Source organism: Echinops telfairi, unplaced genomic scaffold (assembly GCF_000313985.2).
Source record: "Echinops telfairi isolate 266 unplaced genomic scaffold, ASM31398v2 ScPeMD7_7469;HRSCAF=8507_0, whole genome shotgun sequence".
In the NCBI taxonomy this organism is placed as follows: domain Eukaryota; kingdom Metazoa; phylum Chordata; class Mammalia; order Afrosoricida; family Tenrecidae; genus Echinops; species Echinops telfairi.
In genome coordinates this window covers 19,293,231-19,320,073 of record NW_022111372.1, presented here as the reverse complement: position 1 = coordinate 19,320,073, position 26,843 = coordinate 19,293,231, and the positions used below count along the sequence as shown (strand labels likewise).

General features: G+C 39.9%; 1 protein-coding gene across 3 annotated transcripts in view; it reads right to left on the bottom strand.

The window, feature by feature from the left end:
* BACH1 (BTB domain and CNC homolog 1) overlaps positions 1–26,843 on the bottom strand; it is a 47,341-nt gene that overhangs the window by 8,130 nt on the left and 12,368 nt on the right. For all 3 annotated transcript variants that reach the window (XM_045284813.1, XM_004713109.2, XM_045284814.1), the window contains exons 2-4: positions 17,088–17,382; positions 12,005–13,339; positions 9,120–9,326 (exon numbers count right to left, since the gene is read on the bottom strand). In XM_045284813.1, coding sequence (XP_045140748.1) covers positions 9,120–9,326; positions 12,005–13,339; positions 17,088–17,321 — 1,776 coding nt within the window. In that variant the 5' untranslated portion in view covers positions 17,322–17,382. The remainder of the gene's footprint in view (positions 1–9,119; positions 9,327–12,004; positions 13,340–17,087; positions 17,383–26,843) is intronic.

The window sequence follows — 26,843 nt, the reverse complement described above, 5'->3', positions numbered from 1 at the left end:
TGAGAATGATGAGGGCAATGAATGTACAAATGTGCTTTACACAATTGATGTATGTATGGATTGTGATAAGAGTTGTATGAGCCCCTAATAAAACGATTAGAAAAAAAGAAAGAGAGCGCCTGGACTCAAAGGCTTGAAGTGAAACAAGCGGCTATCTAGCAGAGAAGCAACAAGCCCACATGGAAGAAGCACACCAGCCTGTGCGATCATGAGAGATCATTGGGAGTAGGTAGCAGGCATCAGAAGACCCTAACAATCAAACAAATAAAACCATATATGATTGAGAACAAGAGGGGGTCAGAGCAGAGATCTAAAGCCCATCTGTAGTCAATGGAACATCCCCCAGAGAGCGGGCACAGGAAAAGGATGGCACTAAAGCACCAATGAAACACAATATTCCTCCAGTTCCCTGAGGTTTTCTCACCTCCCACCACCAAGATCCCAGTGATGCCACTCACTTCAGACTAGACCACAGCATGTACACAGGTGTAGATAAAAGAGCTCACAACACACGCAACCCAGGAACAGGAATGGAATGAGAGATACCAGATGGGAAGGTGTATGTGTGGGGGAAGAAGGGAGAAGCGATCACAAGAATTGACACAACCACACACCCACTCCAAGGAAAAGAACAAACAGAAACCATAGGGGTAGGGAGACAGTGGTATGAGATATAAAAATAATGATTTATAATCTATCAAGGGATCACAAGAGTGAGGGCCAGGAGGAGCTGATACCAAGGGCTCAAGAGAAAGTAACTGTCTAGAAAAGAACGACGATGGCAACATATGTACAAATATGGTATGCCTGACACAATTGATGTATGGACTGTAATAGCCATTGTAAGAGCCCTCAATAAAACGATGAAAAAATTTTAATGTCAGCACTCTGAAATATAATAAAGCATAAAACAGTAAAGAAACAATAAATTTTGCTTGTTAATAGCAATACTGACACTAATTTTGTGCCTCATTTCATACTTTCAAGAATAAAGCAAATTGCTTATATTAATGTAATTAGGAACCAAAGTTGTCCATGGAAATGAAGATATACAAAACATATAAAAGCACACATAAAAACACCTAAATGAACTCATGATTTATTAATATTCATTTCATTATTTTGGCAAGGATGGCAAGACTTTTCCTCACATACTAATTTAACCTTAATTTACATATCATACAATTCAATGATTTAAACCTATGAAAAAGTATCATGTAATCATAACATAATCAATTTTAGAACAATTTCTAAACAATTTCTTTCTTCGTATACTCATTACTAGCTTCCTATATCCCCACAATCTCTCCTGCCATAACCCTAAGAAACTATTAATCCAGTTAGTCTCTATTTATTTACCCATCCTAGATTTCATATAAAGAAAAACAAACAAAAGCACAACAAAAGAAACATCCAACAACAAAATCAAAACAGAAAAATATCACATGAAAAGAAAGCAGAAATAAAAACTAGAACAAATTTAAAATGGGTCAAAAGGATGAAGAAAATGGTAAGGTGCTGAATTTTAACCTAATTACATCTGCCTTAGTCCACTTTCTAACGCAATAATAGCAAGGCTAGTCACATCCCTGGATCAATTGTCAGAGAGGGTTCACCAGAAACTAAATCCATACATAAAAGCATAAGAACACTGAAATAAACTCATGATTTCTCTTTTTCTCCTTCATACTCAATTCACTGACTCATCCACTTGTATTTCCTAGCTCCACCCACTGACAGAAAGAACAACCTTCTAAACCTTCTACAACCATGCATAAACACACCTGGCACTCAGACATTGCTCACTCAGTTCCAATATCCACTCATAAAAACCCAGCATTCTTTGAAGAAATGTGTGACTACAAATCGTGGGACAGAAGTCGTACAAGATAAGTCTACAAGCCTATTCTGCTCACTGCCAGTAAGTCAATTCTGACTCACAGTGACCCAACAGGGCAGGGGACAACTTGCCCTGCGGATTTCTGAGACTGCAACTCTCTATGCAAGTAGAGGGTCTCAGCTTTCTCGAGAAGCAACTGGTGGTTATCAACTCCTGACGGTGAGGCTAGTACCCCAGTGCATGACCACTACACCACTTGCTGCGATAGAATGGGGGGTGGGGGTGGCGGGGGTGTCAAACCAGCTTGCTTGAAGGGATTCTAAGGGGCCAAAATGTCAACCAAAGAGTCTAGTGACTATTACTGATTGAAACAATCACTAAACGTAATCCATGAATCCATATTAACAGAGAAGTACAATAAAAGGAAAAAGAGGAAAGGACAAGAATTTTTCTTAAAATGTGTGAAAAATAGGCACAGGCAGAATTAGAAAATTCACTATTTTGTGTTCACAATTATAAAATTCATATATAAAATAAAATATGCTGATACTGCATTAATTCTGACTCACAGCGATCCGGAGTGGACTGCCACACAGGCTTTCCAAGACCGTGATCTTTATGAAAGCAGACTGTCCAGTCTTTCTCCTCCGGAACAGCTGGTAGGTTCAGCCCACCAGCCTTTCAATTCCAAAGCTAAGCGCTAACTACTGCACCAGCAGGGCTCCTTAGAATCTACTTGCAGATGTTAAACCCAAAGTATGTAAAAGTACTTGCGAGCAGGATATCCCCAAAGTACCAGCCCACTGATTACTGAACAAAGACAAAAATACAACTTTCAAAATGAAGCAATCTGGTTATTCCCATCTCTTCAGGTGAGACAGTCCGACACAACACTGTGAAGGAACGTACAGTTACGATCTCACAACTCGAACTCTTCTAGTTTATGTGCAATACGGGAATGGAAGAATAAATTCAGTGACACCAGGAGAAAACAAACAAATACTGAATGTGGAACATTTTATGATAAATCTAGCCTAGACTTAAAATATGTATTATCTTTTAAATGAAGGACTTTTCTCGATTGAGAGACTGAAAAGATTAATAGCTGAATGTTACGTTATACTAGATTCTGATCTTAAAAGTGAGCGGTCAGGAAAGGTTTTTTTTGGGAATGATTTAGGCAATTGGGACTAGATATAATGTTGAAGATTAATTTTCTGAGGTATAATAAAGGCACAGGTCATGTATGAGATTCAACAATTATGGTACTTTGCTACATTTAGCTTTTTCTGCTCCAATGTGTCTTTTTCAGCCTAAGCCTGCCCTTCTCTCCTGGTCTGTCTCCCTGCCTTGGTTGGTGGGAGAGAATAGTCTCTCTCTGCCCTATTAGTTTTGGTTCATTTGCTTCTTAGTTTGTGTCTGTCAGCTCTTTGTCCTTCTTTTGTTTTCTGATTATTGGTGCTTAAACATGCATCTCCTAAGAACAGATATTCTCACTTATCACTAGTACCTTTTAACTTTTCTTAAAACTTGTTATTTTCAGAGTCAAGGTTGTGGGGGGAGGATCAAGGATGGATGGACCCAAAGAATATGCATTTTGAAGGAGCACCTCCAGATGACCACATATTAGACTTGCTGGTCTAGGGCATTAAAGAATGGCCGACTCTGGACATGCCCAAAGAGAAAGGGCCATTGAGACCTACATGGAAAGGGCAATATGCTGAGGATTGAGGAGTCAGTAGAATGTCACTGGTCATGGATAGAATAGGTTTATTCAAGATGCCTTAATACAATCTTCATCTAAAATATAAAATTGCAGATAAATGAGATCATTTTACACCTATCGTATACAATATAAATAAATAAATAAAATCCAAACACTGCCATTGAATCCATGCCAACTCATAGCGACCATTTTAAGGTCAGGGTAAAACTATCCCTGTGAGGTTCTGAGCCAAAAGCAACCTGTCTTTCACTGAGGAGCATGTGGTGGTTTCGAAGTGCTGACATTAGCAGCCTAACTTGTAACCACTCCGCCACCAGGGCTCCTAGTACCCTGACAGATGAGAGAAATGACATGAGATGGTGTCGAAGTTCACGTGGTTTGTGAGCATTCTGACTTCGCTCCTGAATATAACTTGATATCAATCAACACGAGTTGAGACATTCTATGAGAAATACATTTTGGTAATTGGTGCATGTGGGTTCTCCCTTCTACCCTTTGAAAACTAAGGTTCCCTTAATTTCAACATTGCCATTGTGAGTGGCTAAAATAATACCAAAGATATGCAAATTTTCTAACTTCAGGGTTAACTCACCCTAGTTTTAGAATGGAATTAATATGAACCTTTCAAAGAAGCCTATAAAGACAAGAGTTTTGTAATCATTAATACTTTCATATGAACTAGTGTATCTGCATTTGGCTTTCCCAGCACATTAAGACTATTAAAGCAGTTTTTATATGAGGCAGTTTCAAAAAGTTCATAGAAAATTTTCATTAGCTTTTAATTCCATTTTCCACAAACTTTCAGAAGTCCTCTCACCTACGATTATAGTACTGACCTGCTTTGCAAACATACATTTATTGTAATCAAAACACATTTTCAGTCATAGTATTATGCTATGGTCTATAATGACCTATTGCAAAGGACTATAAAATTTTTCCTGGGAAAATGAGGTCATTGTCAAAGATCGAAACTTTAAAATTGGGGCCCATCACTTGTTTTCAGAACACATTAGGGCAATAAGTACTGTGAATTTAATCTCAGGCAGTCATTGGTTACAAATCAAAGACTGATTCCTAAGACTCTAAGATAATTACTAGGTAAGTTGGAACAGGTGCTTTTTTTAATTTAAATTATTTTATTGGGGGCTCGTACAATTCTTATCACATTCCATACATACATTTTGTCAAGCACATATGTACATTCGTTGCCCTCATCATCTCAAAACATTTGCCTTCCACTTTAGCCCCTAATATCAGTTGCTCATTTCCCCCCTCCCTCCCCACTCCTTCATAATCCATAACTTATTATAGTTTTGTCATAAGTTACACTGTCCGATGTTCCCAACCCCCCCTCCCCCACCCCCCACTCTCTTCTCTGCTGTCCCTCCCCCAGGGAGGAGGCAATACTTAGATTCTTGTAAGCGGTTCCCTTTTTCTACCCCACATTCCCTTAACCCTCCAGGCCTCGCTCCTCTCACTAGTCCTGAAGGAGTCATCTGTCCTGGATTCCCTGTTTCCAGTTGTTTTCTGTACCAATGTGCATCCTCTGGTCTAGTCACACTTGTAAGGTAGAATTGGGATCATGATAGTGGGGGGGGGAGAAGCATTTAAGAACTAGAGGAAAGTTACATGTTTCATCGTTGCTGCCCTGCACCCTGATTCGCTCGTCTTCTCCCCACAGCCCTTTAGCAAGGGGGTGTCCAGTTGCCTACTGATGGCTTTGAGTCTCCACTCTACACTCACCCACCTTTACAATGATATTTTTTTGTTCTTTGATGCTTGATACCTGATCTTTGACAGCTTGTGTTCACACATGCTGTTGTTCTTCTTCCATGTGGGCTTTGTTGCTTCTGAGCTAGTTGGCCACTTGTTTATCTTCAAGCCTTTACGACACCAGGCGCTATATCTTTTCATAGCCGGACACCATCAGCTTTCACCACCTTTGCTTATGCACACGTTTGTCTTCAGTGATCATATAGGAAGGTGGGCACCCACTGATCTGATTTTTAGTTCTTTGATGTCTGATAACTGGTCCCCTTCTGTACCTCGTGGTCAGACAGGCTGGTGTGCTACTTCCATGTGGGTTTTGATGCTTCTGAGCTAGATGACCGCTTGTTTGTCTTCAAGCCTTTAGGACCCCAGACACTATATCTTTTGATCACCAGGCACCATTAGCTCTCTTCACCACATTTGCTTAGGCACTTTTGTCTTCAGTGATTGTGTCAGTAAAGTGGGCACCCACTGATACGATTTTCCGTTCTTTGATGTCTGATAACTGATCCCTTCGACACCTCGTTGTCAGACAGGCTGGTGTGCTTCTTCCATGTGGGCTTTGGTGCTTCTCAGCTAGATGGCCGCTTATTTGTCTTCAAGCCTTTAAGATGCCAAACGCTCTACCTTTTGGTAGCGGGCACCATCAGCTTTCTTCACCACATTTGCTTATGCTCACATTTTTCTTCAGCAATCTTGTCGGGAAGGTGGAACAGGTGCTTTTATTATTTTAGTTCAATGCAAGAAAAGGCTCAGGGTCTTTCAATAATTTAAAAGATGCATATACTGCAAGTGAAGGTGATTCCGATAAAGAATTTAATGCAAACAGGGGTTGGTTCAATTGTTTCATCCCACCAAAAGCCAACAAAGTGACAGAGTTCATTTTGACTCAGTGATCCTAAGTAACGTTTCTAATACTATAAATTTCCACAGGATCATACAGCCTCATCTTTCTCCAGAGGAGCAATTGGTGGGTGTAAACTGTCAACCTTGCGATTAGCAGACCAATGCCTAGGCCTCAGCACCCCCAGGGCTCCTTAATCAGGCCATCCTTCCTTCTCACTGCCATCTAAGTCAATGCTGGCTTACAGTGACCCCTGTGGGTTTCAGAGACTGTGATTATTTACAGGAGTGGAAAGCCCAGTCCTTCTCCTAGAGCTGCTGGTGGTTTCAAACTGCAGATCACGTGCATCTCAGCTCAGCAATTAACCACTAGGGTTCCTCTAGATCAGGCGTCCTCAAACTACGGCCCGTGGCCCGCCGAGGACATTTATCCGGCCCGAGGAGTGTTTTTGCCCCGTTTGGTTTTTTTACTTCAAAATAAGTTATGTGTAGTATGCATAGGAGTTTGTTCATAGTTTCTTTTTAAACTATAGTCCGGCCCTCCAGTCTGTGGGACAATGAACTGACCCCGTTTAAAAAGTTTGAGGACCCCGGCTCTAAATCATCTCATAGAGAGATGGAGTAAATCATCTCATTGGAGAAGGAGTAAAGGGCAAGTACTATTCCCCAAGTCAAACATTCATAACAGAGGGACTTAACATATGTTAAATTCAATCATTCACTCATTTTATAAAAATGGCTGTTTAATTATGAATCAAGTTATTTCCCTTAACTAGTGTCTGCCGAAATTCCATTTAATCCATGAAGACTGGAAACACAGCGTATCTACAGGTCACACTCCAAAAGTGGTATCTCAATGTAACAAGGAGAACATCTGTCCACATGCCTGTCTCTCAAATGTTCTCTTCCTTCTACCAGGTACCAATCTGTAAGAAACTGTAAGGACACAGGGAGGGTGTAACTCCTGCAGGTTCTTCCTGCTTTGTAACAGGCATTACTCCATAACCAGGGACCATGGAAACCTCAGTGTAATTAATAACTAAGTGTCAAATTCCTTCACTTCTGGGGGAAAAAAAGGGGCAAGCTTTCTTCTTATTAGGTGAAAGACAGGACATCTGTTGCTTGTTTTCCTATGAGGAAGACATCGTTGCAGGTCTGAAATCTATACTGTGCAATCACTGAAAGTGAGATAATTTTAAGGACTAAGTAGTGAATTTAAGGAAATGGAATCACAAGCCAGTCATTACAATAAAAAGGAAATCTTTAGGCTGTTTTGGGATTGGATTGTCTGATTGGGAATGTTCTGGCAGTGGTCAGAGACTGAGCTGAGCTCTGAGTGCACCATGTCTAAGTGTAGCAGACCCTTGCTGGGCTGGTGATTCTGCTTCTAGCTGGCAGAGGAGGGCACTTGAGCCAAATGAGACCCAATCAGATGCACTTCTCCTTGGGAAGTGGTTCCAATTTCAGTCTGAGCTGACTGACTCTAATCTTAATCTGATGGAGTTCCTGGAGCAGAGGAAGCATTAAAGAGTTGTGCTGCCGCCATTCTCCCCATATGCATTTAGGAATCCATAAATCCATTCAGTGGCATCCAGAGGATGAAACAAGTGCATACAGAAGAGATGAGAGGGAATACTTCCTGGGCTCCTGGCAGCCTTCCATTTTCCTGGTCCTATGCCATTTACAAAGACCTGGCTCTATTCTTTGAAAAGAGAAAGAGAGGTATAACCTTGCGACAAATTCATTCATTAACTCATGCATTTCAGACGGTTTCGCACAATGAGGCCAAATTAATACAACAGGTAAGCAGGAAAGTTTGGGCTTCAAAAAACTGTTGGGAAAGCAAAAACTCCTTGTAGTGGAAATTAACAATAGCTATTCCATTGACCATCTAAAAGGAAATTTACTACAATGAGAGAGGCAACATAAGGGTGAGGTCCAAAACCCAGAGTTTACAGTAACTATCCTTCATCCTTTTATAGTTATACTTCTGTGAGTTTTGCAGTTATACTTCTTTGGTGAACTAGTGCACACAGCATATAATGCAAAGTTCCATCAAAAAGTATGGCTACAAAATCATGGAAATATTAGGCAAAATTATCAAAATACGAAGCTTTTTGTTTCTTGACATACCTCCCTTTCTTGGTCTATACACTCTTAAAGGCAGTGTTTTATCTCTCTAACCCTACCCTGAAGATTTCTGCACCCATCAATTTACACCACGTTAAATGAGCAGTTTGGGCACTCTCGAGGGACTCAAACTGTTCCCTTTCTATGGTCTTTGAGAGGGTGAGATCGGGGCTGTACGGTGTGTGGGGTATGGTTTACTAATGAAATCCTCATAGAACAGCCCTTGCTACCCGCAAAGAATGAGCAGGAGTGCTGTCATATTGGGAAAAAAGAACTCTCAAGTACCACTTTCCAGGTCTTTTCTCACCAAAGCAGTTTTCACATTTTCCCAAAACATCTTCATAATAAGTCACCATGACTTGTCTGTGTCCTTTGAGGGAAAACTATCAAGATCACCACTTTGAAGTCCTAAAAAACAATTACCTTAACTTTCTGAGAAAACCTCTCTGCTTTGAATTTAATTTCACTGGCCTAGCAGATTCCCTTGAAAGCCACTGTTGTTTTCTTTCTTTCTTTCATTCATTCATTCAGACACGTGCATTCCTAAGAGAACTTGCCTGGAGCAATCCACTGATTGCAGAGACATGTTTCAACACATTCTGTGTGGAAAAAACTGTGCATGTATGAACTGGAGCTTAACTAGCAATACTTTTTACTTACCCCTGCAGCTATTTCCTTTACAAATAACAAGGAAGTGAGAGCATACAGGTTGGGAAGAAAGGAAAGGAAGAAATGAAGGGAGAAGCCAAAGTAAAAGGAACATATAAACCAAGCGGAATTTAAATAATAAAAAGAAACTTGCTGTATTACCAGCTTCTCAATTTCTGATGCAAGATTTTGTATACAGTCAAGTTTTCTCTTGCGGCAACGCTGTGCAGCAATTCTGTTTTTACTTCTTCTTCGAATATCATGGATACAATCCAATTGTTCTGGAGTCAGCTTGTGCATTTTCAACAATGACTGGAAATCATTTCGAGAGAGTGAAATTATTCGTTGCTCATTAAATGGCAGCTTTCCCTAAAATGTGGAGAAAAAGCCATTAGTAACTATTGCTACAGTTTGCTGTTATGCTCAAATCTAGGAGGATGAAAATATAAATCTAGGTTTCTTAGAGCTTCATTTAGACATGAAGATAAAACAGATCTTCATTATTAATTTCTACATAACCCCTTATAATAGAGATTAATAATTCAATTAATATTCCAAATCTGTAATACATATGGGCTCAGAAGACAAATGGGGATGATTTAAATCAAAAGATAGAAATTATTTAATTGGGACATGCAATCTTTAAGCTTCCTTCTAAAGTGTCTGCATTTCATTCAAACAAAAAATCTACTTTCGTTTTTGAATGGCAGTACTGTGTCAAACGATTATGCCAGCAGTTTCTAAAACACTTCAGAAATGTAATTTTTCTGACATGAAAATGGTAACTTCATGTAACTCATTTAAAAGCTCCTCACTTCACCCACCAATGCAGGAACGACAAACTTTATTTTGAAGTCATTTCAAGCACACTTCAGTTTGGAGATGCCCAACTCATTGCCGCTGAAACAATGCTGACTCACAGCTACCCTAGAAGTAAAACTAGGGGAGAACCGCCCCTGTAAATTTCTGAGACCAACTCCTTAATGAGCAGAAAGCCTCGTCTTTCTGTGGAGAAGCACCTGGTGGTTTCAAACCACTGATCCTGAAGTTAGCAGCCCAACATGGAACCACTACAACACAAGGGCTACTTATTTGGAGAAAGGAAGTCACAACTTTTAAAATAATTGTGACAGCAGTTAAAAATGCCAATGTAGCATTAGTTAGTCTGATAAGCTATTTAATCTGTCTCTCAAGCCTATAAAAATTAGCTGTACAAAATGTTTTCTTTTTTAATTTTTGGATGTTATATTGGTAACACAAGTTTATAAGATTAAATACTGCATTCACAAATCTTATCATCATAACTTATACACACATTTCAGGACTTAAATCATCAATTACCTTTTCCCAAAGGAAACAAAAATACCCTTTCAAGCCTATGCTATCCAATATCTATTAAAAAATAACTGAAAAAACAAACAAACTCATTGCCACAAATGTCGATTCCAACCCATGAAGACCTAATACCAGAGAAAAGTGTTGTTGCTAATTGTTGGACAGACTCCAAGTCACCGTGGTTCCATGTGTGCAAGCCTCACTCACTGCCACTTAATCAATTCTGCCTCATAGCAACCTGAGAGGTCAGCGTAGAACATGCACAAGCTCAATGCAGTTCTAAAGGATGTGACTTTTCAGAAACTGATTACAGAGTCTTACTTCCAAGGGGCCTCTGGGTGGCTGTGAACCACCATCTATTTGGTAGTAGTTTAGGTCTAACCACTTGAACTAACAGCCCTTATTACTGGGATTATAATTGGTAACATTTTATACGGAGCAATACAAACTTCTGTATACCAAATAAGTATACAAAACAAATTGAGTGGTGACATACTACCACAAATAGTTTGCCTGGACTACAAACCTAAAGGTTAGAGGTTCAAACTTTTAAAACCAGTTTAGTAGTGTAAGCAATTTGAATCAAAGGTTCAAATCCTTTAACTGTCTATCACCTGAAGCTATTTATATAAATATATAAATACATCACTTGAAGCCTCAATACTTACTTATGATAATTACAAGATAGATATTTTCATTTAGGAATATATGTGTGTATATATGTGTGTGTATATATATATGGTCATATATATATATGAGCATTTCCAGCAGAACTGAAGGAGAAGTATAGCAATTTGCTTCCATTAAGATTACAGCCAAGAACACCTAAGTGATGCGGTTCTACTTTGCCACAAAGGGGTATCCATGAGTGGAAATCGATCTGACAGCAGCTAACAACACCACCACCATACCCAGATATATTTAACTCATTAGATTCATTAAAACTGAGGGGAAAGTTTAATGTAATGATCATGAAAAAAATCATGTCTTAGAAAGTCTCACACTAAGAGCTACATTCCTAATATGTCACTGAAAAATATCTGATCACAGTATTACTTCTTTTCCCTCTTGAGACAAGGCATTTTATTTAAATTAAACAACCCAAAGAATTTCCTGGTTAATAAATCGATTTTAAATATGTGTGGTAAAATAGAGGGTCTGAGAAAAAGACCCTCAACAAGATGAATTAACCCAGTGGCTACAAACATAACTATGTACTCAAACAATGATGAGGATGGCACAGGACAGGGCAGTGTTTCATAATGTTGAACAAAGGAATGCTGTGAGCAGGAGACTCCTAACCACCTAAATAAATGATCAAGTCCTTCACCGTGCACCTCACTGTGGAGTTGATCACAGTTTTATTGACACCAGCATAGAAGTTATGAAATTCTGGTGGGCCAGTGAGTTAAGCACAGGGTTGCTAACTGAAAGGAAAGGCAGCTGTTGAATCACCAGCAGACCCAGGGGAAGATGTAGCATAAGACTCAGCCTTGGAAACCCTATGGGGCAATTCTACTGTTCCGTATGGTAGTATACTGTGAACTGGAATCAAGTGTCGGTGGCATTGGGGTTTATCTGATTATTGGTGTATGAGTTTCCTCCTCTCTGAGCCTGCTCTAGTCTCTAATGGTTCACACAGGAGTTGATACTAACGCTAATTGGTGGTGGTTAAAAACAATGAACTAATAACATATTCAGGTTCCTCTCACCTCACATTCCTGTTCTCTGGCTGAAAAGGATTCACTGTCTCCTTCTGTATCCGTCTCCGAGTCATCTCCCAAGCTAATCACACAGGCATACGGACAAGGTTCCTGCTGCGGTTCTGGAACATAATCATCGCTGCCAATTTCCAAATTGCTTGAACACCCTTCAGTACTTAGAGTACTTATAAATGGGCAGTTGACTGACCTTAATGTTGTAAAAGTCCTCTGACCTGGTTCTGGGCTCTCACTAATCCTTATACCCAGCCAGGGACACTCATACCGTTTCTGGGAGTAGATGTGTTCTGGAACATCTTTGGCCACGGCAGGTGATAACTGCATTTGGCAAGGGGAGTCTGTGCTGCAAATGTCACTCCAGAAGCCTTTTGCGAGGTGTTCCGCCACCTCCCGTTCCACACTGCTCCGGTCACTAGAAGCAAGGCTACTATCTTCCTGAGGACCAGAGTCAGATTTCAAAGGTAAATCCTGACTTCCCCCACATGTTTTCTCATCTTGGACATCTGTACCCGACAAAGGCTTTTCTGGTAACACTGTTGTGTTTTGCACACTAGCAAGATTCAAGTCGCCATATTGGTCGTAGGTTTGTAAAAGAGACAGAGAGTAGATTCCGTGAGGATCTGCGGAAGAGTTGTGAGGGAATGGAGTTACTTCTGCTTTCACTGCTAGACACTCAGAAGCAAGCTCTCTCTTCAGTTCGTCATGTTCTGCTGGTGTTTTACTTTCTTCACATTTTAAAATTGCTCGTATATCTGCACACTCTTGGGCTCCTCCGAGCCCTTCCTCTTCAGTTGTCTCATTTGGCTGAGCAGAAGGCAGCTGACTGTCTTTGACACTGGGGTCCACAGACTGGACTCTGTCAGTTCCAAAAGCTTTTTGGAACTTTCTGTATTTAGGGCACAGAGATGGCAAAGCCAGTGCAGCATCCTTTTCTAAGCACAGGGACTCGCATGTCTGACTGGCACTGTCCTGTAGAGGAGGGGATACTTTTCCATGCCCCTGATGCTGGCTTAGTTTACAAAGAGGAGGAGCATTCTCCAGAAATTCCACCACTCCATCAATGGCTTGATCTTTCTGGTCCACAAGTGAAAATTTAAGGCCAGTTTTTTGACAGTGTGATGGAAAACATTTTTTTCTTGGGCATTCTTCCTGGTCTGCAGTGGAGTCTGAACACTTAAATTTGAAAAACTGAAAGCAGGATTCCTCGATATTATGAACACCCAGAAATTCCACACACTTACGCACTTCATCCACATTGTCCTTACTTAAAATCAATTTAGCCGTGTAGGCAAACTGAATTAAAGGTTCAAATCCTTTGACTGTCACCTGTTAATATACAAAACAAAAACAAATGTATCATTTGAAAGCTGCCTAATAGATAAATACAAGAGAAGTAGATAAGAGATGATAAAATAACTCATTAGTAATCACTACAAAATACACATTTTCATTTAGTACTAAAAATCTTCTAAGAAAAGAAAGCTATGGGGGTTCTGGAGGAATCCACATACCACATCATATTCACAGGGAACACATCATCCACTTACAGACCCCAATCCCAACACCACATAAATTATGCTGTCAGATAAAAGCCTACAATTTGACCAGTTTTTCCACATTAACTGCAATCAATCCTCTGTGAAATAAAGCAATATAGATATTATTTATTGCACACCTATCTGAAGTGCCACGTATCTGTTGCCAGTCCAGCTCCATGTGGTCACTCTATTCCAAGCAACTGCAAATTTAAACTATGAGGGGGTAACCCCACCCCACCCCCCAAAAAAACCCAGAAAAAAGCAGCAGAGCTTTTGTAGTACACTCCCTAGGCAAGTATTCAGCAACGTGTTCTGAGTTAGGGCATCCAGTGGCATTGCCTGGGAAGGTTCGCTCTGGTCACAATGCATTTTTGGTAAAAGTAATTTCCCTCAAACCTGTTTTTGTTACAGCCGATTGTGCAGCTTTGAAATTTTGTTTCCTGCTCAGGGAAAAATGCTGCAGAAACTGTTGTGATGTTGAACACAGCTCACAAGGACAGCAATATGGAGGGAAAAATCAGTGTATGAGTGCTTTTCTCATTTCAAAAAAAGGTGAAATGTCGTTTGATGACAAAGCTTGTTCTGGACATTGATCAACTTTCCAAACAGACAAAAATGTTGACTCATAGTGCACTTGGAATTGTATCCACCAGGGCGGACTGTTAATCAAGTTTTCTATTGAGTTTCTAAAGACTGCTTAACAGTATGTGACAAAAAAGGCATGTTTTGTGGTAGGCAGTGGACTGGTTTTGCCACCACAATACACTTACTCACACAACCATCTCTGTGCCAGCTTCTGGCAAAAAACAGCATGCCTCTCTTGCCTCACACACTCACTCACCTGACCTTGCTCCATGTGACTTTTTGTTTCTGCAAATGCAGAGGGACATAAAAAGATAGTGATTTGATGATGCAGAGGTTAAAAAAAAAAAGAAAAAAAAGAGGGAAGTGTTCTCAGCCATCCAAACAGATGAGCTTGAAAAATGTTTGCAAGAATGAACTCACAGATTTGACAAATGTATTAAGTATAATGGAGAGTACTTTGAAGGTGATAAGGTAAAAAAAATTTTTTTAATTTTGTTTTGTTAAAAATTTTTAAAAACCTAGCTTTCAAAAAATATTCTGGTTTTCATGGGGGTACCCCCTCCTACATATTTGTAAGAATAAAAAAGTACATATAAATTATCTACAAAGGAGTCCTGCCCCAAGCCATACATACAGTAAATGCTATTATCTGTAACTTATGCCAAACCTTTCTATACAATTTTAATACTTATCAATTTTAAAGATTCATATTTTTTTCTATACAATTTTAATACTTATCAATTTTAAAGATTCATATTTTTAAAGAGATCTATATAAAATACTAAAATTCACTCCTGTCCTGTTTCGGAAAAGATTCAAAGACTAAGTAACAAAATCTCTTAAATAGACAAATGTCCATTTACAGAAAAGGGAAGGGCAAGTGGAACCTATTTAATTGCAAACAAAGGCCTCACCTGCAGTTAAAATATGAAAAAAATTTTTTTAATCATTTTATTGGGGGCTCTTAGAGCCCTTATAACAATCCATACATCCACTGTGTCAACATCTGTATATATGTTATCATTTTCAAAACATTTTCTTTCTACTTGAGCCCTTGGTATCACCTCATTCTCCCCTCCGCCTCCCTCATGAATCCTTGGTAATTTATAAATTTTTTTCCCATATCTTACACTGACCACTGTCTCCCTTAACCCCCGTTTCTGTTGTCACCTCTGGGGTGTGGGGTGTGGTGGTGGTTATACATCAATCATTGTGATAGGTTCCCTCTTTCTCCACCCACCTTCCCCTGACTCTCATGGTATCGCTACTCTCTCATTATTGTTCCTGAGGGGTGTATCTGTTGAAAAAAATATTTAAACACTATGAGTTCATAAAAGAGATATCAAGATATTTGTGATCTCTTCTTAAAGACATGCTAATCAGTTTGTGCTTAGGAAACTTAAATGATGAAAGTAAAAAATAGTGATAATAAATTCTGGTGAGGATAAAGAGAACAAAGATCACTCATTCACTGCACTGCTGGTGGTAACGGCCGATGAAAAACCACTCTGGAAAGTACAGCAGTGAATTACTTAATCTGGATCTTCAAGACATATTGTCTTTATGGGTTCCACAAAATGATTGAGTGACTGTAAATAAAGTTTTCGGAATCTATGATGTCAACTTGGCTGGGCAATGATCTTAGTGCCTTGGTAATTAAGTAATGATGTAATTGCCCTGTTTTTAAATCTGATGTAAATAGTCTGTTTTGCGATATCCCAGAGAAATGAAAATTACACTCACACAAAAACCTGTACACAAATGTTTATTGCACCTTTATCTGTATTCGCCTAGAACCGAAATCGCCCCTATATTCTTCAACAGATGAGTAAACTGTGGTGCATTTATGACAGGAACACTAATCGGCCATAAAAAAGGATAAACTTCTGTTATACACAACTTAAGACAGATGTTAAGAATATCATACTGCTGGAAAAAAGCCCCCCAAACCCCCCAAAATCACAAATATGATTTCATTTATACAACATTTTTGAAATTTATGTCAGCATCTGTAGTTGGTCTTTGTTTGTCATCATCTGGTTTTGCATCATTTGCTTTGACCTGCGCTACAAAACTGATGAGCCACTCTATCCCCAGAACTGTAGCCATAAGTTCATGGAAGCAGTTCTGGGCAGCAACAAGCTACACATAGATATAGGGCATACCATATAGACCTGTCACACCAAAAATGTTCCTACAGACTTCCTCTAATCTCGCTCAACTTCTAATAAGTGCCCCCATACTGCCAGGCCAGATATTGTTCTGGTTGTGCTTGTGTGATTAAATAAAGCAATCTGTTCTCGTAAGAGTCAGTGTAACTAGCACTATGGGGACCAAGAGAAATATCTCCCTCAGAAATAGTGTTATCAACAAACAAGGATCCAAATGTATAAAGAGCTTAGATTCCACAATAGGCTAGTGGGAAAAGATGTAAGTTTGAACAAAGTTCTGTAAGTATGATAGGAAATCTTTCTACCAATGAAAAAGACAAGCTTAAGAGGAAAAGGGGCAAAAGAGACTAAAAGGGAAGTGGACCTGCTTTTCATGAGGGCCCATTTTGGATGATTTATAAAAGCTTTAACCTCGTAATAGTCTCCCATCAGGAGAGGAGGTGCCCAGGGACAGAATGGTACACAGCATGGCCTCCCCCAAACAGGGTCTTTCTAAGTGTCTTCAACCCATTAGGTATGCCCTATGTTTGGTCATTATGTCAAATTAAAGCCCAAGAACCATTGCTGCTAACTTCCAACAAGGATGATGGTTTACATGTAAAATGTCATCATCTCAATGAAAAGGCAAAAGAAATGAGCTACTGCCAAACCTGGGAGCCGCGCCACAGCTGCCTGACAAGAACATTAACACCCTGGTTCATTTTCAATTTTATGAACCATGTAAGATTAAGTTAATTTAAATGAAAATGACTGTTATTTCCAAAAGCCTGGGCCCATCACCTCTTCTGGTAGCGTGATGTTCAGCTCTGCACTGGCCTGGCCTATGACTCTCGAGTGGAAGTAACTGCTGCATGCAGCCAGCATGGCCCGGTGGGCACGAAATCGCTGGCCCTCCACGAATAGGGTGACATCACATAGCACATCTTTCTTCCGTTGGTCGTTGAAGCTGAGCAAGATGTTGGTGCTGTGCACCGTGGATTCATAGGCAAAAACCTCATTCTCACTCAGAGACATTCTGCAGAACAAATGGCGTCAGGAAGTTCAGAGGAAAGCATGCTTTTAATCGTCATCAAACCTGCAAGACATAAGTATAACAACTTAATAAAATGTTAAAAATGAAAACGTGGAATACAAATGAATACATAATCATGACTGTAGCGTGTTAAATTATGTCTTCTACAAAGGAATGCTAAACTCTTAACCCCTAGTACCTGTGACTGGGACCTGGTTTGAAAATAGGGTCTTTGCAGATGTGATCAAGTTAAAATGAAACCATGCTTGATTAATTAGGGTGGCCCTAAATTCAATGACTGGTGTCCTCACAGAGTTGTTATTGTTAGGTGCCCTCAAGTCAGTTACTGCTCATGGAGACACACTGTGACAGAGTTCGACTGGTGATCTCTCGTGTTCTAGGCTGTCATCTTATGGGAGGAGATTGTCAGGTCTATCGCTTGAGAAATGAGTTGGTTTGGTTCTAACCACCAGCTCAACAGTTAGTGGCTTGAAAGAATAAGCTCATGCTGCTTCAGGCCACCCAGCATATGGTAGGTACGCAGTTACAGAAGTCCTGGGAAAGTTGGACAAAGAAAAAGTGAAAATCAAAACCTCTAGATAAATGATGTAGAAGCATTTATTTGGCATGCCTCGATTAAAATAGGTTCTAATGAATTTTAAGGAAAAAGTTCTTGGGGTGAGTGAGGAAAGAATCTTTGGAAGCAAGAACAGAGGGGAGAAATGTTAAACTGGGAAATCACCATCTATGAGTAAATGGGTGGAGCTGGGAAATTCCTGAGCTGCCTCTGATTTTGGCACCCAATGCTGCTGCTTTTAGAGAGTTAATGAGCATGTTCTATTGGGGAGGAAACAGTGGAAGAAGTAGTGTCACACTGTGGAATAGGAGTAAGCTACAGTGGAACAGGCATTTTCTCCATGTCACCTTCCCCAACATCTGACAGACAGTATAGAAGGGTACGGTGTTTCACAGTAAGTATACCACTCGGCAAAAAATAAAGACCCACCAAGAGAAAATAGTGATTCAAATTGGCCAGGACAGATCTTACAGACGAGTCTTTTTTTATATAACGAGTCTGACATAACACTACGAAATGTAGGCAACAAGTAAAACTACTTTATCTGTGAGAACATGATCTACCACACCTAAGTTCTCGCTTTTCTCAAAAGATTGAAGGAAAAAAAGAAAGCTATAAAGCATGTATATATATTTTTAAAATACATACTAGCATGTAGCCTCCAAATTTTTTGAATATTCCCTACGTGCAAAAAGAAAGTACACCCAATATACCATATTTTATGAAAGTGACAAATGCATTATACATTTTGAGAAGCATGGAACCCACTCCCGCCCCATGTTATTTTCCTAAGCTTTAAAGTGTAGGCATACTCTCTTCAAAAAGCATACCAAGTCTGTTTATCCAAATATTATCCACCTACAGCCATCTAGTCAATTCCAACTCTCAGCAACCTAGGAGGGCAATGTAGAACTGCTCCCTAGCCTTTCTGAAACTGTAAATCTTTATGCAAACAGGCAGCCTTATCTTTCTACCACTGAGCAGCTGGTAGGTTTGAACCACTAACCCTGCAGTTAGTCTACTATGCCACCAAGGCTCGTGCACATCATACATGTACTATTATTCTAATATATGTGTGGTACCAGTTACACATTGGGCTTCACCAGCAGCTTCTTGGGAGAAAGACTGGGTTTTCTACTCCCTTAAACAGTTGAAGTCTCGAAACTCCACAGGGGGTCACGATGAGTCAGCAGCAACTCTCAATGGCACTGAATTTGTTTTATGTATTATAAAACACACAGGTCTCCAGGTGGTGCAAATGGCTTACGCACTGCAGTGAATTGCTAACCTCAAGTTTAGTTAAAACCTCCCAGCAATACCACAGAAGATGGACCTGGCTGCCTATTTCAGTTAAGATTATTGCTAAGCAAACTTATGGAGTAGTTCTATCTGTAACTCCCAGGGTTGCCCAGAGCCAAGATCAACTTAGTGGCAACTAACAACACCAACATAAAACACTAGAAATATTCTTTAAGCTAAAAGACAAGTTCTAGTAGTTTCTTCCTGATCATAAAGGCCTGTAGTGAACCCTCCAGACTGTGTGTACCCATTTTGGCCATCATAGTGATAAGACACCCAGAAGATCTAACAGGTGCTAAGTGGTGGTCAATTAAAATGGCCCCTCTAGCCATAATTCCTTATGTGATATAATTCTAGACTCTATGCCTGTGGCTACAATCCTAATTTGGAGTGTCTGCTCTACTGTACTAATGGACAGGATTTGAGGGATTAAGACCTGGTTTTCGCAGAGGGTGTCAACCAAGTCACATCCTTTTCCTTGGGGGCATCTTTACCTTAGTTAAGGGTGCAACTTAAAGACATCATCCTTTGTTTTCCTCAGACGGGGTATATATATATTGGCATCACTGTACAGTTCTAACAAAACATCACATCACCTGGAAAGTCAGACCTCTATTTCCTGATGGAGCTTTGGTAGAAGCAAGAAAACCTGCTGTGATTATGGACACTTTTGGCTTCTACCTCTAGACCCTGCATTTGGCTTGCCTCTGCTTGACTTCTGGATCTGGGACTGAGTAACACCCACTACCACATGAGACATTTCCTCAGTTTTCCCTAGGACATTGCAGTGAACTGCAGGACCCAACAATGTGAGGAAATATATTCAAGGAAGGAGTGAGATAAAAATGAAGCAGAAAAAGTGGGTGTAGGGAGACGTCGGACAGTGTAAGATATGACAAAATAATAATTTATAAAATTATTAAGCGTTCATGAGGGAGGGGTGAGATGGGAGGGAGAAAAATGAGGAGCTGATGCCAGGGGCTTAAGTGGAGAGCAAATGTTTGTGAATGATGAAGGTAACGAATGTACAAATGTGCTTTATACAATTGATGTATTTATGGATTGTGCTAAGAGTTGTATGAGGCCTAAATAAAATGATTTTTTTTAAAAAGGAGCTGATACCAAGGGCTCAAGCAGAAAGAAAATGTTTTAGAAATGTTTATGGCAACGTATGTGAGTGTGCTCAATGCAATTGAATGATGGATTGTTAGATTTGTAAGAGCCCCAATAAAATGATTTTTTTTTCTTTTAATGAAGCAGAACAGCCTCTTGGAAGAGTTGGGCATTTGGGATGTCTTTAATCACCAACTCGTTGGGGTTAGGCTGGTATTAATTCTTGTAAAAGAAATTATTCCCATAGGTGCCACGCCGGTGTATTCATTTAGTTTTACTGACACTTTACTCCCAGCCTGGTACATAGAAGACCTTCAAATATTCAGTGAAAGATTTGCTACACTTTCAGATTTGCTTTCTTCTAAACATGAAAGTTCAGGCAAACCAGGCCCAGGCTGTGGGTGAATTCCACCTCAAAGACAGGCTATTTTAGGTACAAACACAAGCACTGTATCTATAAATTATTTCTATTTTTAAAGTCCTCAGCTTAGTTGAAATGTTGAGTTCCCCAGAAGTGATAAATTAAAACAAAATCTCTCCATTCTGTGATTAAAGTTTACCCAAAGTTAAGGATCGCAACCTATAATTTTCTGATTCAGCAGACACCATATGAAGTCATGGGTAACTATAAAATTAAGTACTAGAACTCCGTTTTGGGGTTATGCCATTAAATAATAAATTCCTTTTAGGAACTGGTCATGCTATTTCTGTTATCAACACAATAATAGTGTCAGGAATAATAGGGAGAACCTACCATCTGGAGAGACTAGGTATGTATTCGCACTATCCTTCATGTTCCCCAAGCCACACCCTGCCCAGCACATGGCCTATCAGACTCAATAGCAGGCCACCTGGCATCTGCCTTGCAAACTCCTAAGACTACATCAATTAAATGTTTATTTTACATCATTCTGCTTGACATGACACAGCCAGGAAAAACTGTTAAAACATGCAAAATGATGTCACAGCACTGATCGATTGTTTTATATATCCGTCTTCTGGGCTCCCCAGCAGCTTTCCAAGTCACCATCACTCTCTTCAACCATGTCTCTCCCAAGGGACCAGCATAACTGGGATCCAACCTCACAGAAAACAGCCCATTCACCATCTCTACTCGATCCCTTCTTTTGTGGGAAAGCAATTCATTCACGTGATCTTTTGGTCTTGTATCATCTTGGCTTCTCTGAGGTCTAGAACCTTCTCTGCTTCTGGATTTTTGTGTTTTTGTTTTGTTTTGCTTTGCTCAGTCTAAATGAAGTTCTAGAAAATCTACATTATTTTTTCCTCTATTAATGCAGCCTTATCTCAAACCATCCTTTTTCCCTTTCTTGCTATTCTCCACAATCATCACCCTTCCTTCTCGAAACATGCACATAAGCTCCTTCACATCCAGGGACCTTTATACCCAGTGACCTGGATTTCTCCTATTTACAGAGGGCTAGCTCCTCCCCTTCTGGTCTCACCTAAAATTCTGACTTGTTCTCTACCTTAAATCTAGCATACAACAGAGTATGTACTCAAATAAGTGATTTGGAAATGGTAGTAGATTAGTGTTAAATTACTACCACTTGCCTGTCAGTTTGTTGTACTGTGTTTTCTTGTGTGTTGCTGTGATGCTGGAAGGTATTTCAAATCCCAGCAGGGTCACCCAAAGTGCACGGGATTCAGCCAAGCTTCCAGAATAACAGATTATGAAGAAGAAATCGGCAGTTGACATTGGAGGAATTAACTGATAAAAACCTGATGTATAGCACTGTCCGATCCTGAAGGCCTAATTAATAGAAGCAGAATATTGCGAGAGATAGTGCAGAGGATGAGCTCCTCAGGACAGAAGGGACTCAAAACATAACTGGGGAAGAGTTGTCCCATCTAATTAGTCTACTATAATGACGTGACGGGGGTTAAACCTGGGGGAGTAAAGCCTGCAGGACCTTCATTTGCTGATTGGGGCCATCACTCAAAATGAGAACAGTGATAAAAATCTACCAATCAGAACTTGGAACGTATAAAGTATGAATCTATAAAAACGGGAAATGAAATGGAGTGCATAAAGTTCAATATGCCAGGCATGAGTGAGCTAAAATGGACGGATGCTGAATGTTTGAATCAGAAGGTTTACCATGCCAGGAATGACACAATCATGAGGAATGGCATTGCATTCAATATCAAAAAGGACATTTCAAGATCTATCTTGAAGTACAATGCTATCTTTGATAGGATTATAGCTATCCAAATTAAAAGAAATTCAATCACTGTAACTATTATACAAATTTATATACCAATCACTAAACCTAGTGATGAAGAAATTGATTAATTCTACCAAAGTCTTCAGTCTGAAACTGATTAAATATAAAATCAAGATGTATTGATTATTGACAGTGGGAATGCAGAAGTTGGAAACATACGGGAAGGAACAGTGGTTGGAAAATAGTCTTGGTGATAAAAAATGAGGCTGGAGATCACATGACAGATTTTTCAAGGCATAACTTCTTCATTTAAAGTATTTTTTGTCAACAACACAAAAGGTGACTATACTCGTGGACTTCTCCAGATTGGAGACAAAGAAATCAAATTAACTACATTTGTAGTAAGAGACAATAAAGCTCAATATCAGCAGCTAAAACCAGGCTGTGGAACTATCAATTGTTCATATCTAAATTCAAGTTCAAGTTGAAGAAAATGAAAGCATGTCCAAATATGACCTAGAGTGTCCCACCTGAATTTCAAGAACATCTAAAGAACAGCTTTCAAGCACTAATGACAGAAGACCTGATGTACTATGGGAGGGCATCAAAAATATCATTCATGAAGAAAGCAAAAAGGTCATTAAAAAGACAAGAAAAGATCAACATGGATGTCAGAAGAGTCTCATTTGAATTATGGTGTTAGTGAAGAATATTAAAAGTACCATGGACTGCCAAAAAGGCAGGCAAATCTGTCTTGGAAGAAACACTTATCTCCTAATTCTGAATACCATTTAGCTAAGAAATCTGTAATTAAACTATGTAATCACCAAAGCATATTCCAATGGTGTGTGTCTTTCTTATATTTGTTAGCCACTTTCTAACATTTCTCAAACCTAGAAAGTAAAATCCAGATATAAAATGTCACTAATTTATAAACACCAAATTTAGATTCCTAGGCTACATTTCAATTTTGCTATGTTCTTGGAAAGATAAACTTTTGATATAATTGAAAAAAGTCTGATGACCTTAACAACTTGCTGATTAATTCCGAAACACTGGTAAAGGATGAACTGGCATTTTTAAGCTTCCGGCATCGAAATTTCAAAATAATTTCTGCTCAACACAATACACACGACTCATATTTCAATATAGTTCCAATTTGAAGTCTTTATTTTTGAGAAAATAACACAAGGTGCTGTGGCTTTGACAAACTTAATAACTTTAAAGGTGTCACATAAAATTCATAAGCTGACCAGGGCATTAGCAATAAAAATTAGCAATTAAACTTGTCCCTTGTTTAGTCGCACATGTCACACAGTGAACTCAGTATCATGAAAACACAAAAGACAGTCCCCATTGCATTCAAGACAAATAAAACCCAGGAGATGTTCAGAATGAAAATGATGCTGTATAGTACTCCATTTTAAGGGTGTGCTATGATTTATCTATTCAAATGTTAGACAACAGTCATTGGACAGGCATTCTGATTTTCCAGTTTAGGGCTGATGGTGCAGTAAACAATTTACTATAGCTCTTCTGGCCACAGTCCTCACTCCGTGATGTATTATAAATCCTAGGCCCTGTGCCTGTGGTTGTGGACCCATGGGGTGTGTGTGTGTGTGTGTGTGTGTGTGTGTGTGTGTGTGTGTGTGATCTGTTCATATATTAATGAGGCAAGATTAGAGTGGAACACTTCTTGACTCGTGGCCTTACTAGAGAGTGTCACTCAAGTCACCACTGAGTTTCCATGGGGTTGTGGTCTGTATCCAATATGCAGGAATGCTCTGACAAATGCTTTCGATTCCCCCACCGGGCTTAGGAGGATGTACACCAAAAACCTAAATGCAAAGATGTCTGTCACTTTGAGGATTTATGTCTGCCCCTATCAGGGTATTTTCAATCACTTCACATGCATGTGAATGCTAGACAATGAATAAGGAAGATCACAGAAGAATTAATGTCATTTGATATGTTGTCAAGTAACATAGCCTGAAAAAAGAACCCAAAATTTTGTCTTGGAAGAAGGCCAGCCAATGTTCCTTGGAATTGAGACACTCTCATATACTTTGGACATGTTACCGGGAGAAAGTAGAATGTGGAGAAGGGCTTTAAGCTTGGTAGTCAGTGAAAAAGAGAAAGACCCTCAATGAGATGGACGGACAAAGTAGTTGCAATAATGAGCTCAAGCACTGCAATGACTCTGAGGATGGCATAGGACCAGGCAGTGTTTAGTTCTGCTATACGTATGGTCACTATGGGTTGTAACCAATTTGACACCTCAATCTTTACAGAAGCAGACTCCCACATCTTCAGTCTAGTAGCTGGTAGGTTCAAACTGTAACCCTCTGATTAGCAGCCAAAACACTTTAACCACTATAGCCTCATGGCTCCAGAACTTCATACACATATAAGCTACCTACTCTAACCCTCACTAGGGGCAAAGTCAAACTCGTTGCCCTCTAGCAGATTCCAACTCATACAACCCCATAGGACACAGAATTGCTCCATAGGGTCTGTGGTGGTTACATAATTTCATGTCAACTTGACAAATAAGTGTAGGGGTAGAGTCTAGCTTGATGATGCCTCCTTGTGGGTCTGGCCTGGACCTCTGTTTCTCTCGCTCTCTCTGCTTCACCTTCCTGTTGAGGAACCATGTCAGAGTAAACCAGCCTCTGACATTATCACGGGTCCATAGGCACAATTGTACGGCAATAATATATAAAGATTACAGTAAAGTCATAGAGAATAAGAGAGATGGGAGAGCATTAAAAAAAAGAAGTCAGACACATTCCACGGTAGCATGCTCACCCCCTGGACGGCCATGATCTCAGCAGCCAGGTCCATGCAGAGAGGAGGAGGAGAGAGGCAGGCGGGAGTATTATTTCTGACCAAGGCTTATATATACATAGGGGCGTGCAAGCCCTCCACCCCACCTCTGATTACAGGTAATCATATACGTCACAGGAAGAGGTTGTACCATAGGCAATACAGCAACAGGAAGGGGATGCCTTAGGCCTAGAGTGTAACACACAATAGTAAGAGGAGGGATTAGGGGTACACATGTGACAAGATGGGCGATCCTAGAGTCAACATGGCAGCCTAACCTTGATCATCCTTGAGCTAGTGAGACTTATTTGCTGGACTCTTCAGGGAAACCATCACTATCCTTACCAGGAGGATGTGAGCCCCACCTACCATGGACCAGACAATAGTCTGATTGCTCTGGACGGCTGATGCCTTGAGGCAGAAAACTTCAAAGCAGCTAACTCACAATGTACTGGGGAACAGCTTGACAACCTGGGGGAGAAATCTTCTGTTTCCCACAATTCCCCCTTTTGTTTTATGTATTAAATTCAAAAGAGTTACAGGGGCAACAGGTTATTTTCTATACACTGAAAGTTGTCAAGGCAAAATTTATGACAACATTAATGTAGCCAAGCCAAACATTCAGGTTTATAGCAAATATTTTTAATCCAGGCTCGGGGGATAAAGCCCCACTATGCCCATCTACTATTGGGGGAAGGTATGAGAGGGGTTAGATGCCAGGGCAAAGAGGTAAGAGCAAACAGGAGTATCTGCTTTTATAGGGAGATATAATCAACCATGTGCTCACTTTAAGGCAACATAGCTCTAAGGGGAGAAACTGTGGAAATGATATTTAATGCCGGAAAATGGACTTTATCTCTAACCTACCAAAGTGGTGGCTTTCCTACCATAGAATACTAGCTTTCCAGATTCCCTCTGTATAAGTTAGGTAGTAAGTCCCAGTCATATTTCCCAGTGTTAGTTTCCCATAGAACCACCCTCAGAGAACTGGAGGGGCCATGTGGAGACCTGTGCCAGTGCTGAAATATTTTTACCGCCATTTGATCCACAAAACTTTTTTTAACCCACCGGCCTGTTATATTCCTGCATTTGACATAATTGCATGTGCTGCATGAGTCTAAAGAGGAATTTATGGACTAGTATCAGACATATGTGCTAATATCAGACTTATAGACTTGAGCTGACTGGGATGTTTTCTCAATATACAATTCTTGTTAGTATGGGTTGGTTAGATACAAATTCATTGACACTCATACGTGTATAAGGAAGAGTTTTCTATAAAAATGCAAGGGAAGAGGTGTTAACAAACCCAAGGACAAGGGAACAACAAGCAATCCAAATTGGTGGGGAGGTGGGTGTGGGAGACCTGGTAGGGCATGATCATGGGGAATGTAACAAAGAGGAAGTGCTGAATTCCTGGTGGGGACTGAGCATGATAGTGGGACAGGAGGAAAATCAAGGGAAATAGAGGAAAGAGCTGGGAGGAAAAGGGCATTTATAGAGGTCTAGATAAAGACATGTAC